Genomic DNA, 14,561 nt, shown 5'->3' with positions numbered 1-14,561 from the left:
TTAAATTTTGCCATCTTATAGTGAAAACAAAGTGCTGTTTTTTGAATGTGGGTAGCCTCTGCTCCTCTGCTTAGGCATTACTAAAGATACTTCTTTTTGCTACCTATAGGTGAAAAAAATTTCAAAGGCATACAAAGCCATAAATATATGACCTATCTTCTCACATGGATATACACCTATTCCCCTCTATGGTCATGAATACAAGTGGGTACAAACTTTAACAATTGTTTCATTGAAGTAACACAGGTCTTTTGGATTGTTTTTAAAAAAATGTATATATATATACACACACACATATATATACATATATATACACACACACATATATATACATATATATATATATACATAGAGAACTTTACTTTTTCCCTTTCTTTTTTTTTTTTTTTTTATTAGCGTGAGAAGGGGAGGGGGCAGAGGGAGAGAGAGAGAGAATCTTAAGCAGGCTCCATGCTCAGTGAGGAACCTGACACGGGGCTCCATCCCTCGACCCTTGGATCATGACCCGAGCTGAAATCAAGAGTTGGACACTCCATTGACTGAGTCACCCAGACACTTCTGGATTGCTATTTTAAACTGGCAGTGTATCCAAAAAATACCTGAGCTGAAAGAAAACCACTGAGAGCAAGAATTTACCTATCTTACATACAAAGTCTGGAACCAAAATACAATACAAAACAAACCCAACAATTAATTGAGAATAAATAAAATTTTATTTAATGAATAAAGAAACAGTCCATCACATCCTCTAAATCGCTTTTTAAAACATCTAGGTTGAATTAAATACAGTTCTTAATTATTAATTTTCTTCTTCTAATTGCAAAGTCTCCAAACAAAACACAACCCCCAACAAATCTTTAAGAAAGCAGAACTAGGAAACAGTAACAGTGTCATGGAGATGATGTGGTCTATTGGAATACAGTACCATATACCTTCTGAAGAAAGACACAGTTTATGCTCACAAACATTTTGGCTTAAGCAATGACTTGCTTTCAGTTCCACAGAATATCTAACATGCATGATGCAGAAGAACAAGAATAAAAGCTAAGATCCATCAATTGGTTTTTAATAATGGAAACAAAACATACAGTTTATGTAATTCACACATTTCAAAATGGCTGCTATAATAGTTTTTCCATTAGGATTTCAATAACCAAAAAAGTACTTTAGAAAATAAGTTGACTCAAGCTTCCTAAGATGGAAGCATACCATATTTGTAAGAGGCATCTCCTGATTCTGACTGAACTATGTTAACTATGGGTGCTCCATGCCTCAGTTGAAGTGTGTGTGTGTGTGTGTGTACATGCCTATGGTCACATGTACATCCTTTGTCAGTCCTCATGGCTGAAATGAATCATTGGGGTTAAATTCAGACTTGATGTAGCTGAGAATGCAAAAACAGAGGCTGAAGGGTATGCTCATTTTTGTGGAGCCGTTTCTGTTATCCTAATAAAGTTGATTCATTTCACCGTAAGGCCATGACATGCTAGCATAGAACATTTTTTCACTGGGGTCTGGAATAGTACAATGAAGTTGTCCTGAACTGCTTAAGCCAGAAAGGAGTACAGGAACTCCTTTGCTGTTTCTTTGTGTGCTGCAAAGTCATTATTTCCACTAGCTTCAATTGTGGACATAGGAGTCAGAATTTCTGTAGGCTATTCTACCTATGCCAAAATAAATTTTCCTGGGATCTGCCTGCAGAAAGCAGATAGAATATTTCTTGAATTCATTTGATTTTTCTCTAGATTCTTTTTTTTTAAACTGCATACCATATTGAAAGAAGATTCCACCATTATGTGCTGCTCTTCTTTTTTTTTTTTTTTTTTTTTTTTTTTTTAAATTTTTTTTCAACTTTTATTTATTTTTGGGACAGAGAGAGACAGAGCATGAACGGGGGAGGGGCAGAGAGAGAGGGAGACACAGAATCGGAAACAGGCTCCAGGCTCTGAGCCATCAGCCCAGAGCCCGACGCGGGGCTCGAACTCCCAGACCGCGAGATCGTGACCTGGCTGAAGTCGGACGCTTAACCGACTGCGCCACCCAGGCGCCCCTATGTGCTGCTCTTCTAAAGAAAAACAAAGTAGTTGGGCAAGAAAGAAATGTGAACTTTTTAAGCAAATTTATTTACTTTGGAGAAAAATATTTTAAACATTTCTCTTGGAATAATAAATTGCTATTACTAATATAAATTCTTCATAAATATTTGTTTATCCTATCTTCCATCCTGGAAAATGTTCAATCAAGTATTTTGCTTATTTTACAGATAAGGAAACAGAGACCTCACAGTGATAGAAAAATTAGAGAGTGTGTATGAAATTTTTTCTAAGAATTTATTAGAATTATTAAAATCTCCTTTTAATTAGGAATTCACCTAAGAAGTCCTAGAAATGGGCTCTCCTAATGCTATTAAGTAGTTTACATATTTTTTTTTTTTATCTCGACAAGAAGGTAATGAAGGGAGAAGGGTAGGTTAAGAAACTCAATGCTAAAGCTCGGAAAAAGTAAGTGAAAATCAGAAAAGAAGATAAGGTGTTCTGAAGTAAAAATACTGAAAAAGTAAAATTTAATTTACCCATGTGCTTTAAAAAATACAGTTGCATTAAAATGATTTCATTTGAATTGTGTTAGGGTTTTAACTCTCCAACACAATAAAACCTTTTATACATACACATTTAGTAATCTTTTGGTAGTCAATACTAACATAAAATTCACTGAATCTTGCACTATTACTAATTGTGGGAAAGTTACAAGAATCTGCTAGCTTGCAGATAACTCACTGAATCTGTAGAAACATCGGGTTCTTTGGAATTTTGGAACATTGATCAATTCACTCTTACCATACTATATGAAAATAACTCCTCTTTCTTATGGATATTAAAACACATCTTTTTAAATTAATCTCTACACCCAACATGGGTCCCGGACTCACAACCCCCAACATCAGGAGTCACATGCTCTACCAGCTGAGCTAGTCAGGTGCCCCCAAACACCTCTTTAGTGTAACAAAACTATACTTGTATCTTCATTTATTTCCAATCTAAGTTGGTCAAGCCTCTCCACCCCCATCTTTCCCATCTTAAGTCTCATTTTTAAACTGTCTCTGTTAAGTTAGGAGGCAGAATGAATTTTTATCTTAGAGAGTTAAAGACTATTCTATAAGTAGTCTACTGGATTTTCAAGATATTTTAGAAAGATTAAAACCTAGTTATCTTTCTGTTGCTCTGTTGGTATTGAACCAGATTATAGCTCATGTTGTAATTTATACAATTTGAATAAGAATAATTCTAAAAAATCACTTTCAAGTGTCAAATATATTTGTACATTAAAAAATTGAGGGTAGCTGGGTACCTCCATTGGCTAAGCGTTTGACTCTTGATTTTGGCTAAAGTCTTGATCTCGCGGTTCATGAAATTGAGCCCCATGTCAGGCTTTGTGCTGAGAGTGCAAATCCTGCTTGGGATTCTCTCCCTCTCTCTGCCCCTCTCTTGCTTGTGTGCACGTGCATGCTCTTTTCTCTCAAAATAAATAAGCGTAGAAAAAGTAGGTTGAATCATCATCAAAAAGTAATCTTTAAACCTAGAAACTAGAACTGTTTTCTTCATTTTAAAGAAAATGTACATTTATTTCAGCCTTAAAGTACTTATTGTCAACTAGTGTTGAAATCTTTTAATTTTTATTATTAGGGAAACATTTTCCATTCACTGATATGTTAAAATCTTCTAGCAAATTAGTGTTTATATGCCTCTACAGTATAGCCGTTTTCTTTTTGCTTACTCTCAGCATTTATGGCACAATTCTCAGAGGATTGAAAAGTGTGTTCTTTCTCTATTTCTTGCAATTTCAAGGCTATTGCTCTTTGGAGTTTGAGGTGGCCATTATTTACCTATTAACAAGAGGCAGCCTGTTTATCATTCTATAGTATCAGGTATGCTAACTAATATAATTAGAAATAAGAGGCAAACATATTTTCAACAAATATGCATTTTTTTTGCACTGTACAGATTTTTAAAAACATGGTATTAGCAACTTTTTTAGCATACTGATGACCGCTGCATTGTCAAAGTTTAGAAGATGCTTGGCATTCTTCAAGCAGTGTTTTAGTAATTAACTTTCTGAAATATTGATCCACATAAAACAAGAAAAGACAATTAGTGGTGAAAAAGACTTCAACAAGCTTATTGTAATCTAAGTAACTCTTCATCTTTTTGGTAAGGCACATTGATTTTCTACTCAACTGTCTGTGGAAATACTTGGAGGCCAGGCTACCCAAAGACCCTGGAAGGGACCTTGAATAAAAGTCATTATTAGGAAATTTGCCTTTGAGTTTACAACCAACTTATAAATAGCCCATTTACAAACAGACTCAGGCCAGGATCTCAGCTTGGAAGTTACTTTGGGAGTGTGTGGGGAGGAGGAAGATAGGAGGAGGCTGCGATCAACAAGAATAATTTGGATGTCTGACCCAATTGATTTCTAGGCCTCCCTTCCCAATCTGATTTGTTTTCACACTTTGCCAGCAATTCTGTCAATTAGAAGTTGATGGCAGTAAGAAGGCAACTACTTAAAAAAATGCACCCCCTCTGTGAAGTTAAAAGACCGTCAGGCATTCAGAATTTGTTCAACTGAACTGCTTTCTTCTGACCATTGGGCCAAGATGCCTGGAACTGGAGTTAGATCATTTTGGAACATGAAGCATGCTGACAGGCTGTGAGGATGGGGTGAGATGGGATGGGTTACCACAGCAGGGGGATTATAGAACATAGAGCACAGGGCATCAGGGGAGAAAAACAGAATGAGGGATAGATACAGAAAAGACCTTAGGCATGCTTTAGCTTTGACACATCATAGATACAAAAAAGGAGGAAGTAGTCTTTCTTCTCTTATTGGCTGCTTTGCCTGGATCCTATTCTTGGGACCATAGTCCAATTAGGTATAATAGATATTGTAACTCAGTCATGAATTAAACGGGCTTTACTGAATTCACTTGGGAATCTAGAATTGGGTGTTCTGTGTGGAAAGAAATCTATTCTTTTACACAACCAATTTACAAGTGAACATCTGAGGATTTGAACATCATTTGAGGATTATCCAAATTAACCTATCCCTACAAAAGTCAGGTTTTGACTCTGCTGGGAATTATTCTTCATGGTATGTTTCATTCAGAGCTCTAGCTCTATCTACTGCTGGTCTCTTGACTATTTGATTTCTCATCGGATACTTACAAAAGTTAAGAGAGGAATAAAAAGAGAAAGATGCATTGAAACCAGTTCCACTATTTGGTAATTCTGATTAAAACCTTCCCTTAGTGAAGGGTGCTATGTTTCAAAAAGGCAACTTCATCTAAATGGCACATTTCCTTTCTTCATTTTCCCTTTGATCCCCATTTCCATGACTAATCTAGTCATGAAAAGCCCTTCAAGTTGTTTGGAGAGAAGGTTGCTTATCGGACCGGTATGGCTTTTTGAAACAAAGGGCCAGACAAATTGCATCAACTTTCCCTCTTTCCCTGGTCCATTTTTTCAGGTTTTTGAGCTTTCTTTGGGGGCTTCATGAATGCTACATGTCTAATGAGTGTTGCACAAAATAGTAGGGTCTAATAAGGCCAAAGTGTGGTTATTTCTACTTTCTAGGCATGCACTATATGTACAAGGAGGGAGTATATTCTTTACCAGTGCCCAAACTATTGCTTTATGCCATTGGCAGGCATCCCTTTGGACCTTTCTGGGTAAGTTCTGAAATTATTCTTCTCAACCTTGCCTGCTCTTTGGAATCACCTGGGAAGCTTTAAAAAATACTGATGCTATGTCATAACTCCGGAGCTTATGACTTACTGATCTGGGGCTGTGGCCTGGGTATTGAGATTTTTAGAAGCTCCCCAGGAGATTCTATTGTGCAGCCCAGATTAAGAACCACTGCTCTAGGGGTTCCTGGGTAGCTCAGTCAGTTAAGTGTCTGACTCTTGGTTTCGGCTCAAGTCATGATCTCATGGTTCGTGGGATCGAGCCCCCATCAGGCTCTGCACAGTGCAGAGCCTGCTTGGGATTCTCTCTCTCTCTCTCTCTCTCTCTGCCCCTCCCCTGCTCTCTCTCTCTCTCAAAATAAATAAAATAAACAAAAAATAGAATCACTGCTCTAGACTCAATTTTATATAGAAACATACTTACATAGAATTTTTAAGTTCAATGTAGGTCAATGAAAATTTTTGAGTGCCTACTCTGTATAAGGTACATGACAAACTTTTGACACAGTCCATACCAACAGTAGCTAAAACCTAGTATAGGCAAGACTGGCTAGTGCAAGGGGAGGGGACAGGAAGGTATATAGAGGCTATATTTTATATAAAATACTATACAAGGTCATCCTTTTCTCAATTCAAGAAACTCACTATAAGTTTTCAAAGAAAGTAGAATTGTATTTGGGTGAGGTCTGGGGGATTGGAAAATACTTTACAGAAGTAGTGACATTTCAGATGGACTTTAAGGAACAGGTAAGATTTCCATAGTTAGTGGTTGGGGGAAAAGCCTTCCATCTAGAAGCAAAAGAGAGGCATTTGGCTGGAAAGCAGGGTACTGTGTTAGGTTTGCCACCACATTGGGTGTGTTTTCTGAGGAATGGGTGACAGACTTTGGGATCATAGTGGACAAAGCCTTGAATATCCCAGGGCAGGAGAGCTGGTACTTGATTTGACTCCAGGAAGCCATTGGGGGTTTGAAATTGGGGCATAACATGACTGGAACGGTAATTCAGGAAGAAAGAGCTGATGCAGATCTGGGCTGGGTTTGAATGGGAGAAACAGCAGGAACAGAGGCAGAAAGGCCACTTAGAAGTTCTTTATTATGGTTGAAGTCAGAAATATTGAGGGGAATTAATAAAGTAATGCAAGTATGAACTGGAGAACTGCAGGGGGATGGAAAGAAAGGGCTGAATGTAAAAGAAATAATAGGGTTAGAATTAACAGGATCTATTAATTGATTGGCTAGAGGAAGCAAAAAGTGACTTGGATGCTTTTTATTTGGATTGCTAGGAATGTGATGGTGACATTAACAGAAATCCTTAAGCAAGGTTGAAGAATGTGTATGAAAGGGAAGGTGATGAATCTGATTTTGGACATGTTGAGTCCAAACATATCCAGCTGACCCAAAATTTCTTATATAACTCTCCCTCATTATAATTGACTTCTAACAGACTTCTCAATGCAGGGCACAGATTTGTTCAACACAGTAGTTCTCAACAAAGGAGGATTCTGCCTCCTAGGAAACATATAGCCATGTCTGGAGACATTTTGGGTGGCCACAACTGGGGGATGGGCCACTATGTTCCTGGCATCTAGTGGTTAGAGGCCAGCGATGCTGCCTAACATTCTACACTGCACAAAGTCCCGGGCGACAAAGAATTATCCACCCCAAAATGTCAACAATGCTAGAGTCCAGAAACCCTGCATTAACATTATCCAATACTTGAAATTTCAGGAATTTTAGAGGTCTTATATTTTATGTTAGACAGCGCCATCCAGTGGCCAAATATAATATTTATCCTAGTTCTCGAACACTAAAAGGCGACGGATAAAAAATATTCAGAAAGCTAAGACATACAGAGATGAAAATTATCCTTTCAAGGGAGGACTACTTAGGGTTTACAGAAATAGAGGTGATGGGGAGGTGAGGTATACAACTGTGAAGGAACAATCCTGGAGTTAGAAAGTTCTCTTTGGCTATGAGATTTCATAATAGAAGCTAACACAGAAACAGAACATTTTACAGAATGCATTCTGTATGAAACATACAGTATTTCATTACAGTTGCCTATGTTTTTAATATTGTTCATGAATACATGAAAAAAATGAAACAAAATCTACTAATTTCACCAAATAATTTACTGAAATCTTTATTTCTTAAGGATGTAACCTATGGCATTTTGTTTCATTAAGAAATAAAGATTTGTAGACATTAAGATTATTTTAGAGTCATAAAAAATATAGGATGAAAAGCACTAGAAACTTCTGTCTGATAAAGTATCTATTTCTTCCCCCTCCCAAAAGCAGCACTCTTTATGCCTTACATCTTACCTCCCCTGCTAGATTATAAGCTCCTTGAGGTCAGGGACTGTGTCTTATTCATATTTTCATATTTCCCACAGTTTCTAGCATAGCATCTTATACAGAGTAGACACACAAATGATTTTTTTTGAGTGAATGAATTTATTTTTATACTGGAAATCTTTGCCTTGAAGTGAAGAAAATTTCAAGCCTTTCTAAACAATGACTATCTGTTCATTCGAGTAAGATGCCAGCTGAGGGTGCCTGGATCAGAGAACACCAGACACTTGGGCACAGGGAATTGGTAACAGACACCTCCAATTGATTTCACGGGTGAGTCTGGAGCAAACTGTGCTGTGATTACTATTCCCAGGGCAATTTTTTGGACTGCTGTGTGAATTGCAGATTTCTCTATCTCACATAAGATTCATTCATCCAACAAATATCTATTGAATGTCTATTTGGGGCCAAACACTCTTCTAGGCACTGGGAATAATTGCAGTGAACTTAAGTCTAAAAATTCCTTAAGAGGAAGATTTTGAATAGGTGGGTTGGAATAAAGAGGCATATTCTCCTTTCCTCCCCCTTTTATGGTTAGCATGATATCTTCTATGCAGAAAATGCAAATTAATTATCTCACAAACAGTTCATACCTATTAAAGACCTCTCCCTCCAGAACCATTGCTCTTAAGGGGCAAGTGAAAACTGACAGGCTCCATCACCTTCTCTCCTTGTTTGCATCTCTCCCTTCCTTACTCCCTCATACACTTCCAGACTTTTGGGGAGGGAGGAGGGGAAGATGATGATGACTTTTGCATATTGAACTAGTAGTTTAAAAAGGAACCCCACAGAAGTTTTTGTTGTTAGTTGGTTTACTAACAACATTTTAGTTCTAGAATTTAGGGATGTGTAAAGTCAGAAAGAAAAACGACTCACCATTATATCCAGAAGACAATGGTGCAGACAGGCTAATAGGGCCTTGTTTTGGCTATAGAACAAGTGCACTGTGCAATATTGAGTGTTTCAGTGAATTTTTTGTATCTCAGGCACATTTTGGCACCTTATAATGTGGCTCAGTACACTCAGGATAAGTAAATCAAAAGTGCTTCTCCACATCTGTGAGTTGTATGGCATGATCTCTTAAGGCTAAGTAGAAGCTGATTAAAAGAATCCATCAAAACTACTGCTATGGATGTAATTGATGAAAGGTAATGGAGACCTCCCCACCTTTTTTATTTGCATTACTGGTGAGTTAATGACACCTAAAGTCACTACTGTCTAACTCCTTTCAGCTCAAGCATATGGCCCCTCATTGCTCCTAGTAGGGCCTAAATATCCCTAACATAGCAGGGGGCAGGGGAGCATGCTAGCTTTTTCCCAAAGCAGTGGATGGCAGCTTCATGACATCTTTGGTTCATCTGTATTGTCTTCTCACATTTTTGTTGGAATCTTTAAAAGGCACAGCCCTACATCTTTCCCCCAGCTGAAACTGCAAAAGTCTCCAGCTGACTTATTCAAAGCACTTCTTGCCAAGGGTCCAGCAGCATGGGAACTTACTCAAATCCAGTTGCTTGGAAACCACTGTATCTGGCTTGTCCTCCTTCCCCCTCCACAGTCCGCCCCCTTATACAGCAGGCACCCAAACATTCCTAAAGTTCATCACTCTCCACTACACTCCGAGAAGAGCATGAATACACCATTGTGCTTTCCATGGAGGAGAAGGCAGAGAAAATGTCAAGTCCTTTACTGGTGAGAGATCCGTAGCGACTGCCACTGGGCCGGACAGACATGGGTGTTGGGATCTGCTGGTGCCACTGAGCTGGAAAATGGACCAAATAATGTGTTACAAAGGAATGCAGTCTAGCAGATACAGTGTAGGGGTGTGTTCTGTCCTCATTCCAACACGTTCTCTAAAATGCACCATTTGTAAAAACAATAAGGTCTCTCCCCTGCTGTGAACTAGGCTGGCCATCTTTTATGCTCCTAATGCCAAAACTCTGGGACTATAAGAGTGGCTGACTAAGGTGATTTTTCAAAATATGACCTAGGATGGGGTCTTCCACGGGCAGTGTAGAAAGAGCTTCAGGCTCTCAAGGGAAGGTACTTGAGAAGGTAGAGACAAGAAACTTGAGGAAATGGAAGCCAAAAGATGGCTCTGGACCTCTCAGTAGTACCTATTTCACACCCTAATCACTAATCAGCCCCTACCTACCTAATGGAACCCACCTCCCTAATCAGGTTCTAATGAGTTACCGTAAGAAGAATGAAAAGTAACTTCTGTTCAACCAATCATGGTTCAGGTACAAAAGAGAATGTATTAGAATTTCCATGTTTAGCAAGCACTGTTTTTAGCAGAGATGATCCTTAGGCTTGAACATGGCCTGAGTGAAATATCCATCCAAACTGCTCTTGTCTTTGATTCAGAAACTACTGAGCAATCTTCTGATTAGGTTTCCAGGGACCTTGATGTGGAGAAGGGGGAACACCGGGTGGGGAACATTGATGCTCTGGTTCCCAGGAAGCTATGGACCTTTTTAGCATTCTGATTTATAAATTGGGCCTTTGTTGATTTCCTTATTTTGAATCAGTTTTTTAGAGTCTAAATACCTCCAAATGAATTGATAAAATCAAATATTGGAAGCTACAATTCTAATAGTGATTCTGCTGAAGAATAGGCATTCAATAAAGCCACAGTGAACAGCTAGTCAAGTCTCTGCTCCAGACATCTTAACCAGCCTACTGTAATTGCTTCTATTAGAAGCCCTCCTTCGGATGAGAGAGGGGAGCCTGTCCTCAGACAGGCAGGAAGTGGTGGGAGAGGGGGTAGGGGATTGATTTTAGCCCAAGTCCTCCATCCTCTCCTCCACTCCCAGGTTCCCAACTGAGGAAATAACACCCCCTATTGTTGGTGCTGTGCAACCAAGACAGGAGACAGAAGGGTGAGCCAGGACAAACAACCAGGAAAGGGAGAAGGATTGGGACAAAACTTATCTATTTCAGGGCTTATTGGTACTGGGTTTCTTGGCTGGAGACCTAGTTCCCTCTGGTATGGTGAAGTGGATGAAATGGATAAGGGACTTAGCCTAGGTTGAACTATATCGATGGCCCTCTCTCCCCGCCCCCAACCAGGGGACAGTACATTAGGGTCAGCTTCCCTGACAGTTGAATTTCTTTTCAAGTCCAAGGATAAAGGAAAATAATCAGAAAGCTATATATTTCCCCCAAGTATTAGAAAATGGCAGGCCAAGGTCCCACCTGCATGGTACTAAAAAAGGGATATACCTAGTATGCACCTATGAAGAACAGGGACCTCAGGTTCTAGACACAGTGACTCCTATTTGTAACTTAGGTTAATCATGTTGAACCAGTAATGAAGAAGAAATTTATTAATTATTTGGGCACCTGGGTGGCTCAGTCAGTTGCTCAATGAACCGACTCTTGGTTTTGGCTCAGGTCATGATCTCACAGTTTGTGAGTTTGAGCCTTGCGTCAGGACAGCCTGCTTGGGATTCTTTCTTTGCCCTTACCCGACTCATGCGTGTGCTTGCTTGCTTGTACACACTCTCTCTCTCTCAAAATAAATAAACTTAAACAAAAGAAATGTGTTAATTATAACTTATTTTTTAAAACAAATTTTAAAGGAGAGGAAAAAAGAATCACCCTTTTAGATTAAGGAATATGTCTCCAAAAGTGCCAGTTAGTGTCAAAATTATAGACAAGATGCATAAAGTACATTAATAGATTAATAAAGATGAACTTGTTGGGGCACCTGTGTGGCTCTCAATTGAGTGTCCAACTCTTCATTTCGGCTCAGGTCATGATCTCACCATTCGTGGGTTCTTGTGGGTTCGAACCGTACGTTGGACTCTGTGCTGGCAGCATGGAGCTGGTTTGGGATTTCTCTCCCTTTCTCTCTGCCCCTCCTCCACTCGTGTGTGTGTGTGTGTGTGTGTGCACGCGCGCACGCGTGCACACACACACACAGTAAAAAAATAAATATTAAAAAAGATTAACTTATTAAATCCTTTTTTTTTTTCAACGTTTATTTATTTTTGGGACAGAGAGAGACAGAGCATGAACGGGGGAGGGGCAGAGAGAGAGGGAGACACAGAATCGGAAACAGGCTCCAGGCTCTGAGCCATCAGCCCAGAGCCCGACGCGGGGCTCGAACTCGCGGACGGCGAGATTGTGACCTGGCTGAAGTTGGACGCTTAACCGACTGCGCCACCCAGGCGCCCCAAATCCTTTTTTTTTTTAATGTTTATTCATTTTTGAGTGAGGGAGACAGAGAGTGAGCAGGGGAGGGGCAGAGAGAGAAGTAAACAGAGAATCTGAAGCAGGCTCCAGGCTCCAAGCTGTCAGCACAGAGCCTGACACGGGGCTCAAATCCACAAACTGTGAGATCATGACCTGAGCCAAAGTTGGATGCTGAACCAACTGAGCCACCAAGGCACCCCTAAATCCTTTTGAAAATTAGAAACATGGCTCAAAGGAATGATACAAAAACCTGGATTTGCATCTCGGCTATAGATACTTAACCTCCTTGAGCCCAGATTCAGGGCTGGATCCCATGACCCTGGGATCATGACCTGAGCCAAAATCAAGAGTCAGATGCTCACCTGACTGAACCACCCACGTGCCCATCTTCAGCATTTAAATGAAGGTGACAACAGGGGTGCCTGGGTGGCTCAGTCGGTTAAGCGTCCGACTTCGGCTCAGGTCACAATCTCACGGTCCGTGAGTTCGAGCCCCGCGTCGGGCTCTGGGCTGATGGCTCAGAGCCTGGAGCCTGCTTCCGATTCTCTGTCTCCCTCTCTCTCTGCCCCTCCCCTGTTCATGCTCTGTCTCTCTCTGTCTCAAAAATAAATAAACGTTAAAAAAAAATTAAAAAAAAATAAATGAGGGTGACAACAATTGCAATAATTGGAAGGTCCTAAGTGTACCATTTTGTAAATTACAAGTCATTATCCAAATATCATTTGATATTATTATTAGGACAGCTCTCTATTATTAGTCTGGTTGTGGGATTGGCACAATAAATATTTATGGAATGAATGAACAGGTGAATGAGGACAGGACACTTCTGCTGGGTGGAGGTATGTGTGGGGGAAATGACAGGCAGTGGGGAGGGAGTTCCAGTGGGTGGCCCATGGCATGAAGGAGACAGCATGAGATGCTAGATGATCGGAAGCACAAGCATGGTTAAACTCTGAAATAGCTGTAATTCCTAGTAATATAGGTCTTTTTTTTGGAAGAAACTTAAGCTCATTTAAATGCAAAAGTGTGCAAAAGTGTACAAAAGTATACAAAAATATACAAAAGCCTTGAGGCGACTAGGGTGAAATGATTTTAAAAATCCATCGTTTAAGCACTAAAATATAATCTAACCAATTCAATTATGGAAACATACTACGCCTGTCCTTAAAACATTTTTTTCAAGCTGCCTATCATACACAGATGTTCAACTGAGGACGTTACACCTACCGTATATATCCAACCTGGCAGTGCATGACACGATGCCAGCTTCATTCTTGGCTGACAACGTGTACCATCCAGCGTCAGATTTCTTGGCTGGCTGAATGAGGAGGCAGACATACCCTGTTGCGTCCTGGTGCATACTAGAGAAAAGAGAGAACATATCTGCAATTGCATCCAGGGGCAGAAAAGGCCTTAGAGAATTCAGGGCTCAGGGAAACTCTCAGGGCAGATCCAGCAGGGCAGCGCTACCCCTCTCCTCCCTGACCCTCCAGAGAGGGAAGGGAGACTCAACTTAAGGCAGTTATCAAAGGCAAACTGAAAAGTGGAAAGGAATCACAAAAGAGCAGCAGTTAACCCGGTGAGGCCCAGATGAAGGTTGACAGCCCAGGCTGAGACCTGTTCTTGCCCTTCCCACGGTTCCACCTCTCCTGGAGTTATACTCCCCCCCAGAGGAGGTGCCCCCACTTGTCACAACCAAAGTCCAGAAAAATCTCTTTTCCAAACCTGATTGGACATTTCAACAAGAACTTTGCTAAGAAGCTATGGGAAAGTAGACCAAGATGGGAGTCCAGGGATTGATATACTGTTAGTATGGAGGGGTTATTTCTTAATGTAACCAACTGGGCATGTGCAGCAGTTAGCTTAATACAGTTCAGGAGCAAATCAGCATGTTGTTTCCTTACGTTTCCTTGATATCAGTAGTTCTCAACCTTGGCTGCATATTGCAATCCTGGATAATTACGCTAATATTTCATGTTATATTAATGAGTTATATTAATTGATTAACTAATTAATTAATTATTTAAACTTTATGCCCAATGTGGGCTTGAACTCACGACCCCAAGATCAAGAGTCACATGTTGTACTGATTGAGCTAGCTAGGTTGCATTAACATAGACTGAAATGTTAAATCAAGAATATTTTCCGTGCTTGCTAAAGTTTTACCAGAGAAAAATCTTGACCTATGTAGACTTCTTAGATGCCAAAATTCTGTAAAGCTTGACAGTTACAACATCCTCTGGGACAAATTCATTTCATTGTGAAAAAA

At 39.9% G+C, this 14,561-nt stretch overlaps 1 protein-coding gene across 3 annotated transcripts in view; it reads right to left on the bottom strand.

The window, feature by feature from the left end:
• Positions 1-8,178: 8,178 nt before the first annotated feature.
• The window catches only part of MYPN (myopalladin), a 106,245-nt gene continuing 99,862 nt past the window's right edge, over positions 8,179-14,561 (bottom strand). For all 3 annotated transcript variants that reach the window (XM_043596466.1, XM_043596465.1, XM_043596464.1), the window contains exons 19-20: positions 13,520-13,653; positions 8,179-9,854 (exon numbers count right to left, since the gene is read on the bottom strand). In XM_043596466.1, coding sequence (XP_043452401.1) covers positions 9,685-9,854; positions 13,520-13,653 — 304 coding nt within the window. In that variant the 3' untranslated portion in view covers positions 8,179-9,684. The remainder of the gene's footprint in view (positions 9,855-13,519; positions 13,654-14,561) is intronic.

Source organism: Prionailurus bengalensis, chromosome D2 (genome assembly GCF_016509475.1).
Source record: "Prionailurus bengalensis isolate Pbe53 chromosome D2, Fcat_Pben_1.1_paternal_pri, whole genome shotgun sequence".
In the NCBI taxonomy this organism is placed as follows: domain Eukaryota; kingdom Metazoa; phylum Chordata; class Mammalia; order Carnivora; family Felidae; genus Prionailurus; species Prionailurus bengalensis.
The sequence above is the reverse complement of the archived record's forward strand: the minus strand, read 5'-3'. Positions and strand labels throughout refer to the sequence as shown.